At 42.4% G+C, this 15,408-nt stretch overlaps 1 protein-coding gene across 1 annotated transcript in view; it reads left to right on the plus strand.

The window, feature by feature from the left end:
• The window catches only part of Atp13a5 (ATPase 13A5), a 129,127-nt gene that overhangs the window by 92,754 nt on the left and 20,965 nt on the right, over window positions 1-15,408 (plus strand). The window contains exons 23-25 of the mRNA XM_075967586.1: window positions 1,030-1,139; window positions 4,820-4,916; window positions 7,346-7,418. Of these exons, the coding sequence (XP_075823701.1) occupies window positions 1,030-1,139; window positions 4,820-4,916; window positions 7,346-7,418 (280 nt within the window). The remainder of the gene's footprint in view (window positions 1-1,029; window positions 1,140-4,819; window positions 4,917-7,345; window positions 7,419-15,408) is intronic.

The raw sequence follows: 15,408 nt of genomic DNA on the forward strand, positions 1-15,408 counted from the left end.
TGTGAGCCTCCCAATGTAGGCATAACTGAACTTGGGTTTTCTGCAAGAGTATGGACTGATAGCTGCTACGTCAGTGTTTCTTAAACTGTGGGTTGCAACGCTTTTGGGATCCAAGAACCTTCTTTCAGGAGTCACATATCAGATACCCTGTATATCAGATATTTGTATTATGACTCATAATAGTAACAAAATTATAGTTATGAAGTAGTAACAAAACTAATTTCCTGGTAGGGGTTTAGCCCAACATGAGGAACTTTGATAAAGGGTTGCAGCGTTAAGAGTGTTGAGAACCACTGTGCTGTCTTCTCCAGCCCTTCTGTCCTCCTGTTACAGACTTTATAAATGGGTCCTTTCATTTCCTGATGCTATATGCATGGCACACAGATAGTACGTTGAGTAAGCATGTGTGGAAGTGCACACACACACACACACACACACACACACACACTTCTACTAAGGATCATGCTTAGTCAGTTTCTTTTTTATGGTGACTTTATGCACCAGAGGAGACAGGGTATCAGATGAAGAGATAGAATGGACCATGATCTGAATATGGACAATGGCAGTTCCTTAGTTAGGGTTTCTACTGCTATGAAAAGAAACCATGACCGCAGCAACTCGTATAAAGGAAACATTTGATTGGGGTGGCTCACCTACAGTTGCAGAAATTCAATCTATTACCATCAAGGTGGGGAGCATGACAGCATGCACACAGACATGGTACTGGAGGAATAGCTGAGAGTCCTACATCTTGTAGGCAACAGGAAGTCAACTGAGATACTGGGTGGTATTCTGAGCCTAGGAAACCTCAAAGCCCACCCCCACAGTGCACGCATCCTCCAACAAGGTCACACTCACTCAAACAAAGCCACACCTCCTAATAGTGTCACTCCCTATGAGATTATGGGGCCAATTGTATTCAATCTGCCACATATTGTGTTGAACTGGCCTATTTCAAATAGCTGTGGTATTTGGGTAGAAAGAGCCTGGTCTGAGGAGTCACGGTTTGACTTGGATGGATCATTCCAGGCTTTGAAAATGGCTCATGCGGGCATCTCGCTATCAGAACAGGAAGCATCCGTGGCCTCTCCCTTCACCTCGAAAACACCCAACATCGAGTGTGTGCCTCATCTTATCAGGTAAGCTGCCCTGTCCTCTCTACCTCGTTGTTATGGCTCATTCTCTGGCTCTGGAAATAGATGGACCTGGACACGAATTTCAAGTCATAAAGGCCAGCACAGGTGTGGGTCCAGTGCTGCGGGACCATTAACCAAGGAATGATAACCTGTTGCTTACAAACACTGGCAAACCCTTGAAGCGAACTTTCAGTGAGTTTTAAGAAATAGATGAGTTGTCAGGTAGACTGCTAGAAGATTGCTTTGATACTTAAAACCTGATTGCATGTCTTCTCTTTCTCTGACTTTCGGATAGTGGATGCCTTCTGTGATATTTTACGATGGGTTTGGGGTAGATAAGAAAGCAGGATGAGAATGCATCATTAAAGAACTTTCCCCAATACCATTGTATAACTCTAAAATAAAAATTCAAACACATCCAGGGTGTTGCCGCAGAAGATATTGTACTTGACTGAAGAAAGGGAAGGAGGGGCATGTGTTTGCTTTCCTTCCCTGCACCCTTTTCTAACCTCGTTTCTACCTACATTTTAAGTGTGATGAGGAATAAAGCACCCAGCTTTATATTTTGTTCATAAGTCTTTCCCCCATGCTCTTCCTGGAATACCTGGTAGCTGAGCCTCTCCATGGCCAGTGGGCTGGAAGTCATCCCTCAGCTTACACTGAAAGGGCAATCACATGATTCTCCATCGTGTTTCTTGGTGCCCCAGAGAAATGACTGTTTGGAAGTCACCAAGCCTGAAATACCCTGTCCTTTCTGTCAACATAACATCTGGGTCACATGTGCCTCATTCCTGGCCATCTACACATGTGTTCTTCTGTACTCTTAAACACCATAACCCCCAGACCGCCCAAATATGACTGTGACCCAATGTCTTAATGCATCTAGAATGCATTTAGAATGAAGTATGTTGGTTTACAATACAAGCAAAGATGCAAAATTTGTTAGGGGCAGATGGATTATTGTTAAGACTCTAGGGAAGATGTTCTTCCCTTCTATATTTCACAGCCTCAAAATATTAGATATGGTTCTGTGTTCAGTTCTTTTATCCATTGGTATTCTCCACACGTGCTTATTCCCTAGAAAGATCTAGAAAGGTAATGAGATACAAGTCTTATACGAACAGGTCCAGGTCCACAGGTCTCATTGTCATTCTTCAGAGCGTGAGTCACTGGGTGTTCAAGTCCTTGAGGGAGAAGCCCTTATCTGCTTTCAGTTCTTTATCAAGCATTGTATCTAGCTCTAAGCTTGGTATTGCAGAACATTAGAGGCATGGCTGCAGGATGCGCAGATAAATGTATGAGCGACTAAAATTCATAATCATTAAGAGTGGCAGCGATCCTGGCAGTTCACGGAGACAGCATTTAATCTGCCCTCAGAACGGTGTTTGTGCTTTGTTTTGGATCTGGCTGTCTTAATTTTCTTGAAATTATATACAACTGCAGGGGGAAAAAAGATGAAATCATATTGTTTATGTCAGACTTGGGGAAACAATCTAGGCTCTGCATTCTTTCTTCAGTCTGTTTTCTCCTCCATCCTTTGTTGGAAGCAAATGCTAGCTGTTCACAGCCTGGTGGGGAACATCTGCCTGAAGTACCCTGGCCCATCTCCCAACCTTAACACTCCTCTTGCCAGAGGCAAGTAGTTAGTATTTGGGCTCCCGGGTTTTCCGTTTTATGTTTCTGTATAGTTATAACATCTTTGAGCTGAGCAGGTGCCCATGTCACTAGGGACTAGAAACAAAGCTAAACCCATGTGGGCTCATGTCTGCCTTGGCGAGAGGAAGCTGCAGAACCATCACGCTACATTCTCATACTGTCCTCAGATCCATCACTATCCAACAAACCCCAGCGAAAGTGCATTTCCCCCGAATAATGCAGATGCAGGTTCCAAGCTGTAGTGTCTACAGCAGGCTTCATCTTTTGGTCTCTTTACCAGTACCTTGGTTTCCTCCAGAAAAACAAACTAACTGATGGCAGAAACGTCAGAACTTAAATTTTACAGTTACATCTAAACTTTGAAGAGCACCAATCTTTTAGCTTAGTGTGTCTGAGAGCCACTAAATCTCACTCAATTCCAGGAAGCACGTGTTGAGGTAGAAGAAATTAGGATCAAGCCAATGCTTGCCACGGAAGATTATCATAATGCTGCATTATGCTTAGAATATACACAATAATATTCTGACTTCGTAGAAAGGACAGGGCCGGGCTCATTTTATATCTTTTTGTAATGAATTTTGGTGTAAGGTGGGCGCTTCATAAGACCTAAGTAAAAGTGGATGAAGAATCAAAGGGTGAATTAAGGACTGAGTGAGAGAAAGAACAAATGAATAAAGGGTTAAATAGGTCTTGGAATGCAGTGCATTAGTTAATGTTTGCCTGTTAGGGACAAAATGCTGGGTTTGATTCTTAGCATTGCACAAGCCAGTGGATGGCGGTAGTTCCATCATTTGCGAGGTGGAAGTAGAAGCATCAGGAGTTCAATGAATAAAACAAGGACCTGGAGAGATGGCTCATTGGGTCAGAGCATGTGGCTTGCAAACTTAAGGACCTGATTTCAAATCCAAAGCACTGACGCAAAAAGTTTGGCATAGATTTGTCTGCCTGGAACACCAGTGTTGAGGATCAGAAACAGTGGACCCTAATAGTTCCCCAAATAGCCACTTAGCAAAACCCCAAACTTCTAACCAGTTGAGAGACTGTATCTCAAGCCACTGGCTGGAGAGTGATTGAAGAAGACACATGACAGCCTATTCTGGCTTCCACGTGTATGTGCAATGTGTGTATTTACCTGCATATTAACATACATGTAACATACACAAATAAAAAATTAAGAAATCATACAGAAAAAGGATTCAATAATTTCCTGAGGACATAGCTCAGTGGTAGAATACTTGCCTATCATGTGGAAGGACCTGATTTTGACTTCCAGCATTGTAAAAAAAGGTAAGCATACGTTAAAAAAAAACAGTTGAAAGAATGAATATATGGCTAAGTTTAAGACAGGCTATTAAACACGAACACCTTCCTCAGCCTTATGTGGGTCACCCATATTACCTCCTCTGGTGGGTCACTTGCATCACACTCTAAGGCTTGGAGTCATCACGGAAGAGGGGACAGAAAAAATGCCAGAGAGAGAATGTGATAGGTGTGAGACGGCTGTGCCACACACGAACTCATAAGAGTGGCAGTTGCCAGCACAGGGCATGCGCAAGACCTACTATGCAAACATTCAGTCATGGGCTCTACATTGCAGCCTCCATGGGACTCTACTGTCAGTCAAGGGCCGTCTTCAGAGGTGCAATCAGTGGCGTGTTACACATGCCTCAGTGGTTAGCTTCACACGCATGCTCATATATATATATATATATATATATATATATATATATATATATATCTGGTTAGACCTATAATGCAATGCTTTAAAACAAAGCAGAAACAAAAATCATAACCAAAAGACACAAAAAGTGGGATGGGGATTTGGTGCAAGGGGTAAGGGTCTTTGTAAGGGTGGGAAAAGGATATGGGAGGGTGGAGAGGTGAGTGGCCAAATGTATTATATACATTGTATACATATGGAAATTGCTAAAGAATGGAAAAAATTTAAATGAACTCCTTTTGAAATGTTAAGACTAGGAGCTGTGTGGCCTATATAAGCAGATTTTGTATTTGTTTGCTTCAAACAGGGAGGGCCGAGCTGCTCTGGTTTCATCCTTTGGTGTATTTAAATACTTGACCATGTATGGCATCATCCAGTTTATTGGAACATCACTTCTCTACTGGGTATGAATTAAAATCATTTTTTCTCAGATCTCATTGTATTTATAGCTGTGGGATGTGGATCCCACACCCTATCGAATGTTTATAAATACATGACATTTCTCAGAAACAGATGCCCACAAACTTGAGAACCCGGTGTGCTTCGTGCAGCCTAGGCTCACAGTCAGTAGTCCTGGATCTGTTGTCTAGGATGTTGGTTTTCTCTAGATAATCCGAGACTCTTGACCTCTGCAAGCCTGTCTCTTCCTTGGGGTATAAACAGAGCTTGAGAGCAGCCTAAATATAACTCCGCAGGAAATGGATCTGCCTCCAACTGTGGAATATTTTTGGTAAAAGACTCAAAAGAGATAAAGAGGAAGCGAAGGTTTTGAATTTGATTTTGAAGGACAGGAATGCTGAAAATCTCCCACTGTGGGGCTGTCCTGCAGAAACTACTCAGAATTTAACAGGGTTAGACACACCAGTGAAGGAGTGGTGATTCCTTACAACGACAGAGGACTCTAAAAAACCAATGGTGATCTTGGTTTAGAAGTTAGCTACATAGAGGAGCTGTGTATAGATTAAAAGTAATCTTCATTATTTCAAGCGTAGTTTGCTCTGTAATGAAAGAATCCAACAGGCGCAGAGGACACTTGGGGAATTCAGCTGTTTTATTGTTTTGGGAGGATATTTAGAGGTGAATGGGAGACCCAGGATTAGGGTATATTGTAGGTTATTGCTGGAAAGGACACACGTGGGAGGCTAAATAGCCAGCAGGTAGGGAGGGGGTCAGGAAACCACCTTCAAGCCTTACCTCAATCCAAAATGCAAAGCGGGTCTTGCCCCTGGCGAGCTCCCACCTCTGGAAAGTCAGTGACCTATATTCACCGTCTCCACAGTTCTAGGAGAGCTGTTCTTATCGAAAACTCTATAGCTGCTGTTGAATAGTTTGCCTTGTGTTCTTTTTTTCATGCAATTTTCCCACTCGGAGAAAGGGCAAGAGATAGTAACCCGGGGCCAGGGAGATGACTCAGTCAGTGAAGTGCTTGCTGGGTTCAGAGGCTCAGCGTCCACATAAAAAGCTGAACTCGGTAACATACACCTTATAGTTCCAGTGATGGAAGGCAGGGACTGGAAGATTTCGGGCACTCAATGGCCAGGTAGTCTAGTCAACTGGTGAGCTCCAGGGTCAGTGAGAGACCATCTCAAAAATAAATAAATAAATAAATAAATAAATAAATAAATACATAAGGTGGAGAGCCGTAAAGGAAGACACCTGATTTTGACCTCTGGCCACAGACATTTACCCCTTTGCATGCAAGTGCACACAGAATGTGTTCAATACACACACACACACACACACACACACACACACACGGGAGAGAGTAGATAAAGAATAGTTGGGCATCAAGAGGCAAAATGTTCTACCTTTTCATGAAGCTGGGCACAGAACTGAAGAGAACTGGAACCCATCTGCTCAACAGTTGTCCACTGCTGTCTGGAGTCTGATGGGTGTGTCATCTGAGCACCTCAGCCTGGACACTGGTCCAGAGCCTTTGGAAAGCCCAGCATACGCTCGCTTGCAGACATCTGCAACACATCCGAACCAGATTGCAGCATGGAACTCAGTTATTAGCTATGGAGCAGGTCCCCAGGCCTGGCTGCCCAAGGTGCTGCAAAGACAGTCCCCAAGAATAATGGTTTGACTTTTTGGCCTTATGAGTTCAGCTCCAAAAAAAATGTGAACTGGAAAGCTAAGTTTGGTGTGTAGCCAGACCTTGGGAAGGCAGAAATAGCAGACTAAATTCTGCAGTGGCTTAATCAGGGTACTGGTTGAAACCCCTTGAGGGGTTGAGCCACCCTTTCACAGGAGTAACCTAAGACCATTGAAAAAAACAGATATTTACATTAGGATGCATAACCGTAGCAAAATTACAGTTACGAAGTAGCAATGAAATCATTTTAGGGTTGCAGCCTTAGGAAGGTTGAGAACCACTGAGTTAGTAGGGAAAGGCCTCGTTCAGGTTGGGGACATGAGCGAACTCCAGTTTTATTATGTTGTCACTAGTCCATACTCAAGAGTGGAGGCCTGCACGGTTAAATGAACTGGGGCCTTGACTTTAAATTCTGTTTAAAATTCCATTAGAAACTTTCAGACTTTAACATCTGGTGCTGAGAATTCAGCTGTCCAGACTGCCGTGATGCCTATCAAGGCCAACGTGGCCAGTAGGAGGCTGGCTGGGTTCTGATGATGACACTGGTAATGAAGAAATGAGTTAAATACGGAGAAAATGGCTACTGGGGTCGTTTAGTCTAATGGGATAGCGATGGGTTTCGGACCACATTTTCCTTTGGAAAAGAAGAAAGAAATAGCAGCTGCCTGCCGCGCACTGTGAAGGGGAAACAGGAGGATAACAGGCATGAGACTTACACTGGCTTCTCCCTTCTTTCAGCAACTACAGATCTTTGGTAATTATCAGTATCTCATGCAAGACGTGTCCATCACCCTGATGGTCAGCTTAACAAGTAAGTGCGCATGAGTGTAAGTTTGTCTGTAAAATCCCAGAAACGCACAAATGGGAATGTTATAAGTTAACGACAACATAATGACGAAAACCTCACTGTGTTTGATTTTTATTTAAAGTAACATTAGCAGCCAGTGGAAGCTTGGTGCCTCTAGCCCTGTGGCAAAATAACCTGATAATAAATTGGTCTTTGCCTTAAGAACTTGTCAATATATTCTTAGTTCTTTGTAGTGTTGTGTCCTGTCCATAGAAAAAAGGGTAAGGAATCAAGAAAGGACTTTTTTTTTTAAAACCCGAAGGTCACTTTCCATTATTCAACTCCGTCTCACATTGACACAAAACTAGATTTTCGCTCCATCTGTGACTCGTGACAACAAATGCTACTGTTTTGTTCTGGTACCTTCTCTCGGATGCGAGGTGTGGCTCGCAGCAGCTATTGCTCACTTCCTTCTCCCGAGATGACATTGATAAAGTGCTCTTGATCAAGGAACTCGGGGCTTGATGCTAACTCTTAATAAGTGAGAAAGGTGACTGTCTCAACAGAGAGCACGAAGAAGAATGGCATCGTCACCTTCCCTTTGTTCAACAGTGAGGTGTTATGAAAAACAACAGATGACATATCTGGCATTTCAGGATATTAATAACCTTGACAGTTTCATGTCGCATCTTAAAGTACAAAACTGATATTGAAGTCATCTATTTTATCTACCCAATGATAAAAATTTACCAGTCTCTATGATATAAGTAATATCAATTTTGATTATTAGGTCGAAGTGCCTATTCCAAGCCTACTTTATATTTTCTACTACAATGTTATTAATATTCAACGAGCTGAATAATTTTGAATTAGTGATAATGATTCCATGATGCTGGGTATTTTTAAGCAATTTGAATGATTTATTTATGAGTGATGTTGGAAAGGGAAGGAAGCCCAGGAGTTTCCAGAGCCTGCATTAGCGGGAGGTGCTATGGGCTAAAGGCCATGGCTGTCTTCTATCATTTAACTATCTCCTGGGAACAAGACACGGCATGTACAGATATGTAAGTAAATAACAAAACTATGACAATATTGCCTTTCCCCAGTATAAGCTTTACACTGGGACTTGGAAACATAAGGAGTCTTGATGGGGGTCCTTTATAGAGGTCATATCCAATACTCGTCAGCTTTAAAGGAAGCAGATGAACATTCTCATCCTGGCAGTCAAGACTCCACTCTCTGATCTGGCCTGACTCAGTTTTCAGGTGATATCTCTGCCGCTTCCTCTCACTTACCCTCACTGCTGTCAAGCTGAAAAGCTTGCATCCCATATTTATCTACCACCTCTCATGCATGCTAGCTCCTTTCACTGGAAATGTCCTCCTTTGAGTAAAAGACTCTTTAAAAATACCAAAGCATGTGTATGTCTTGGGAAGGTATTGTGTGTGAGAGTACAGTACCCACGGGCTATCAGTAAGCAGTACCCACTCTTAACCACTGAGACATCTCATAGTCCCGAGCACTTTTGAAATCTTCCCATATGTCTAGGGTTAGAGTGGATCCTGTTTCTCCTTTGAAGCCGCCACTTGTTTCTCTCTTCTCTCTCTTCTCTAATCATCATTAAAACAACCAACTCTCCTTTCTCTGATCTTCCTAAGTGTATGCCATCAGGCCATTCTTTAATTTGAATTTGTGCTTCTTCAACTCATGAATCTAACTTCCCCAACTAAACTCTAAACCTGAGCCATCAGCATCTTATGCCCCAGAAGTCTATACATGTCTAACACAGAGTAAGAAGAGAATGTTGGTGTGGGCAGGTGCTGAATGATGCTTTTCTATTGGGTGCAGGCTTCCTTACCTAAATATTTGAGAGCAATGAATGGTAGTACCAACTGAGCATGAAGAGGGATGATGGCGATATCTCTACAGTACCTTTTCAAGAGATCCTTATTGGTCCTTCCATTGTAAAACTATTCCCCCTCTAGCCATTACCTGCATATCAAACCCATGAAAAGCTGTAGCAGTGGTTATGAAGGAGAACTAAGGAAAGAGAGTCATAGGAAGAGTTTTGTGTTTTGCCCACCCCCCCTTCATAGTAATAAGAAGGAGAGAGAGGAGAGCCATGAATGGAAGCCGTGTATCAATTATCTTGTAGGTAAAGGGAAAGCCACAGAACTTTTCAGGCTGGAAGCATCATAGCAAGAAGCTGCCCAATGGGGCAGGTTGCACAGGTCTTTACGGTGTGTATTCCAGGAGATATTAGAAGAAAACATTCCTGAGGAGTCAGAGGGAGAGATTGCCATTCACATCAGTCCAGGTGGGATTACCATTCATAGTAATCCAGATGTGAATACCATGCACACTAGTCCAGATGGGATTACCATCCTCACTAGTTCAGATGTGATTACCATCCATACTAATCCAGATGTGATTATTATCGGCACCAGTCCAGATAGGATTACCATCCTCACCAGTTTAAACGGGGTTACCATTCACACTAATCCAGATATGAATACCATCCATACCAGTCCATATGGGATTACCATCCACACCAGTCCAAATGGGATTACCATCCACACGAGTCGAGATGTGATTACCATGCTCACCAGTCCATACCAGTCCACAGGGCAGCCCTGTAGAACCCACCAGTGAGCCCTGTGAGACTGCCTAATTTTAGATAGTTGCACATTAGAGAACATCTACCAGGAGGGAAACAGCTACTAAGGTTAAATAAGAGCTTTTCCCCTGCCTTCCCCCATTCTCTGAAGTAAGGTGAAAAGCAATGGAATCATAGAGGCAGCCAAGCCACTGGGTCTCTCACATCAAAAGGTGAGATCATTCCAACACCCTATACTGACAAGGAAAAGATCTACCTGAGCTATGGCTAAGCTTATGGGAATGGGAAAACAGAATGTCTGAAAGCAAAAGGGGATGAACAAGCAAAAATAGCTGCTTCTTGCCTTTACCCTCACTGTCCCAGGTTTCCTCGGGGTTCGGCCTGTTGACTGAACCTGCTGCATGATTGTTGGTCACTGAATAAGATGCTACTGTCCTAATGAGACAGCGTCTGAGCTATCACCTTCTGAGAAACTCTTCTCCTCGAGGAAGCTATGGCCCTGAACCAAGCCACCCTAGTGTCTAGCTGAGCCGGTGCTCTGAGGAGACACTGAGTTTCACAGGGCGAACAGTTGGGATGAGAGTCACCAGGGCAGTACCATGGAAAGGGGTGCAGTGACCCCATCTCCATGTTAGTCTGTTCCACAACTAATACCATGCAGGTGAGTGCAGAAAATCCCAGATTAACTCCATCCAATTCTGAAGCAAGGTTAGAACTGTGGCTCATGTTTTTCAGTTTCTAAAGAAACCAGCCTTGTTGAACACAGTTTGGTTCTTCTCAAGCGCTTACCAAGATGGCCAACCTTCCCAAAAGATGGAAAAGAAGGGCTCATTGTGAGCCCATTCAGCACGCCGTGAGTTCCATGTACTGTGATGGGCCTTCCATCAGCATCCTTTTAGCTGAACTACAGAACCTGGCAGGGCCATTTCACTCAGGGAAATTACTATTTCTTAAAGAACTTGCCAAAGATCCCAGAGGTTGGAGCATATGCAGCTAATAATACAAGATATGATACAGTAAAGAAAAAGAAGAGATATCAGGAGGAAGTCAATGAGAAAATGCACACTGTGCAGTTCAATTTGACTCTAGTCCACAATCAAGTTTGAGCTTAGGAATACAGTTGCCGCCTTCTATGAGATCTAGCGAGACTACATCAAAAACACAAAGGAAGGAGGTGATAAAAATATATTTCTTTCACACTAACGGGTCAACAATGAGATCCCTTTATTCTCAAGCCATCCCCTCTCTCCTCTTCAGCCTAGCTTACAGTTTTAATTTCTTGTCCTCTCGTCACCACCATGGCCAATGTCCTAAGAGACGATGCTCCAGCAGAAGCATCGCCATTTTTGTTTGTCCCCTTCCCCCTCTTGCCCACAGCTAATGATCTCAAACGTTTATTGTCTCTTCAGCAAGTCTTTGGAATAGATAGTATGTTGATGTAGCACGGTTTTAAGACAGTCATTGCAGTAGCTGATGTTAGGATCCAGCCTGGTCCAGTAAGACGACATATCTCAGTAGATAGGAGGAGGCCACATGGAGACAATTAGGTTAAGAAGGCATCCGTCCATCATACACGGGCATCTTTTACATAAACCTCATCTAATGGCAGTGACCTTTTCTGTGTATGATCCTTTGGAGACTCTTGTGGGAGACGTACAACCTGGGAATCTCATGAGGAACACTCAGAGCTTGGCTTATAGATTTACAGTCACCTTGAAATTTGGAGCACATGAATTATAATGTATAATTTCCAATATATATGCATCCAATGATTTTGAACAATTAAAGATCATAATTTGAAATGGCAATTCCTCCCCTGTAGCAGGCTCAGTGTGAGGTTTAGTGAGAGATAAAAGTGGAACAAGGCGGGGTTTCTCTCGCAGGGAGTTCACAGACTGCAAGGTCGCATGTGTGAACAATATAGTTTAATGTACAACATCCTGCGGTAGGATACCAACACGAATAACACACTGGGTGAGCTCAGAAAAGGAAACAACTAATTTTAGGTGAAATATATTATCTCATAAGCTTGCGTTTTTCGGCATACAATCTGAATAACAAATGTTATCATCTTCATTTTAAGAAAATCTGGACAATTCATAATTTTCCTGCCTGGGTATAAACCGTGCTGCTCTCTAGGCTGGCTCTCCCACTGTGTTCTCTTAAACTTAGAAAATCCATCCTGTTGCAAATAGTGCATTCAGAGACCACAGGCTTTAGGATCAAACTCTCTTGTGTTCATATCATTGCTGGGCTACTCACTGTGCCCTTAAGAAAGAGAACCTACTTTAACTTGTTTATTCGTCCGCGAAACTTACCTAATTTGCATTGCTTTTTAAGAAAACAAAGATAATACTTATAAAATCACTTGGCACAATCTCTGGAGTTTAATGGGTGCCCCATTTTCTTCTAATAACCAGGAATACAGACTTCTTGTTAGAAATACTAGGAATCTCTGATGCAGAAAATGTTAAAATACCCAGTGTAAAAATAACAACCAGTTGGTGCCACAATATCACAGCATCACAACTCACCCCAAATTCAGTGACTTATGTCACCAAGCAATTTCTCTCCCAGTTTATGGGCCTAGATGTTGACTGTCATTCAGCTGATCTAGGTTTCTCAGCTATGCTTTACACTGGAAATAACTTATTTCAATGAAGTTGAGCTCAGATCAAACCTGCCTTTCTCATTCTAGGGCCACTGTGAAGGGCCAGACAGAGTATTTTCAGCAGAGCCTGGCAGAACCTGACATTCTGAGCCATGCAAGATTGTTTGAAACTAATTCTAACATCACCATAACCAGCAAGCCCCAATTAAATGCTTTCTCTATCAAGCCAGTTGCCCAATCTCTTATGGTTTTTGTGTTGAAGAGGGAGGCAGAGACTGTACTGAGCATGTGTGGGAGAGTACATCAATGAGAAAGGCGATGTCTGAGAAAGGCGACGTCGCCCAGAGCTGTGATGGTGCCCACAGCCTCCTCATGAACCTGATAGTTGCATCTCAGATGGTGACATGTAAAAGGCATCCTAAGCACTGCAGCCTTTGCCTTCTGTGACTTAGAAGCAAGATCACTGCACATGCTTCAGCACTGCCCACATTGTATGAACCCTCGTATGACCATGCACATTATATGATCACCGTCCACTTCTCAGTGCACTCAAGGAGCCACGTCTGACACCAGCTATCCACGGCTAGACCAAATATCACAGGCTGAGGACACAACCACAAGAATGGCTTCACTCCAGACCCCAGGGCCATCATTTGGAGCTCCTAAGTCATCTGAATTTTTACTAGCTATCTATAATTTAGGAGCTCCACTACCTATCATCCGGTATTCAATAATTTGCTGATTCTTAGAGCCCACACAAATGTAGTATTTATTATCATGGTTTTATTCATAGAAAAATGATACAAGTTAGAATTAGCCAAGGGGGGAGATACATGGGACAAACTCTGGGAGGGGTTCTAAAGGTTTCTTCCACTGTTATTTCGTTGCAAAATCCAGCTGCTTCATCTTTCTGGCACACACACATGTGATAATGTACTCTGGCAACCGGAGTTCAACTAAGTTTCCACAGCAGTTTGTACTGAGGTTTCATCATCTAACACAACTGACTGAATCATTTGCCATGAGGCTGAACTCAATCTCCAGCTCTTCTCCTCTTCCAGGTCAGGCAGATACTTTGCCTGAAGCCCCAGCTTTACTGGTGGTCTATAGTGCTGTGGCCAGCTGCATTTCTGCATGACATTGTTAGCTCCAATTCTCTTCAAAACCACAATCATCTTTTAAAAGCTATTTTTAGGTTTATTGTGTGTGTGTGTGTGTGTACTGGTGTTTGTCTGTCTGTATGTATTTGCACTACATGTGTGCCTTGAACCCACAGAGGCCTGAAGAGAATCATATCCCCTGCAAATGGAGTTAGAGAGAGTTGTGAACCACTCTGGAAACTGAACTCTTGTCCTCTTCAAGAGCAACAAGCATTCTTTAACTACTGAGTTATCTCCCCAGATCCTAGCATTAGTCATCTTAGCATAAACTGTTAGCGCCCATTATGAAAATAAAGATGTTCCTTTCAGCTAGAAAATGTCAAGGATTCAGAGGATGTATCTTAGAATCTAGGGATAAAAGTCTGTCATCGTCTTTTTTTTTTTAAAACAATGTTTTTATTAATTCTTTGACAGCTTCATAGAATGTCATTTTATTATATTTCCTCCCTATCCTTGGCACCTTTGAGGCTCATCTTCCACCTTCCAACTTTGTGTCCTATTAAAACAATAGTCCATCAATTCCAATTTATGCTGCCCACATACCCATGGGTGTGGGATCATCTGCTGGAACATGGTCCACCTACAGTAGGCACCACCATTAAAAAAAAACTGACTTCATCAGAAGTCATAGCAAACTGTCAATACCTCCTTGATTATGGGTGTGGTCTCATGGACTTCTCCTCTCTCCATGCTGTATTGCTGGCTTGCTTGGCCTTATGTCATTACATATTATTTATATAGCAGACAGAGCTGCTATAAATTCATTAATGCAGTGGTCCAGTCATATCCAAATGGCATTGTTTCAGTCTGGTCCTCCCAGGCATCTGGTTCTAACAATCTTTCAATCACCCTCTTCTGTCATATTCCCTGAACCGTGTGAGTGGCAGAATAGAGATGTCCCTTTTGTGGGTGAATCATGCCACGTATTCTCTGTACTTTGATCAACATGTGTTTCTGAGTTAACAACCATCCACTGCACAGATACATTTCTCTGAGGAGGACTGATTAGAAGGGAAGGTATAGGCTGGATTGACAGGAGAAAAAAAAAGGTAGAAGAAGGGATAATTAACATTGAAGAGGTTTGAAAAAGACATACGCAAACCCATTATTTTTACAAGCTTCATATATATTCATATTCTATAATACATGTATATATATATATATATATATATATATATTTGTATAGAAGTATTGAAGTTACCCTATGTAAGTGATAGCATTCCTAAAAGATAAATAAAGAAGTTGCCCTATAAAAAGCATAGTGTTCAATAGGAGTGTCCAACAGCTACCCCCAAACAACCTAAACTATGGCCATTGCTCTAGTTTCCCACCACAACTTGATGGTAAGACCTTGTTGTTGAAGACACAACACATAGGACATAGGAAAATCAAATTGATACAGTCAAAGAAGCTTCCTCCTTGTTAGCTATCTGTCTTAGTACTGGAAAGTGTTATGTAGGCTAAGGAGGGAAACGTCATCAACAGATTTTCGTCAGCTGTGAACTTGGTGAAGCACAGAAATAACTAGTATTGCAAGAATTGTCCATGAGTGCAATAGTGTCACAAATGTTACAGAGGTAACCAACCACTTTCTGCTTATAATTAAACAGAAAGTAATGTGTGCCT

Source organism: Microtus pennsylvanicus, chromosome 1 (assembly GCF_037038515.1).
Source record: "Microtus pennsylvanicus isolate mMicPen1 chromosome 1, mMicPen1.hap1, whole genome shotgun sequence".
In the NCBI taxonomy this organism is placed as follows: Eukaryota; Metazoa; Chordata; class Mammalia; order Rodentia; family Cricetidae; genus Microtus; species Microtus pennsylvanicus.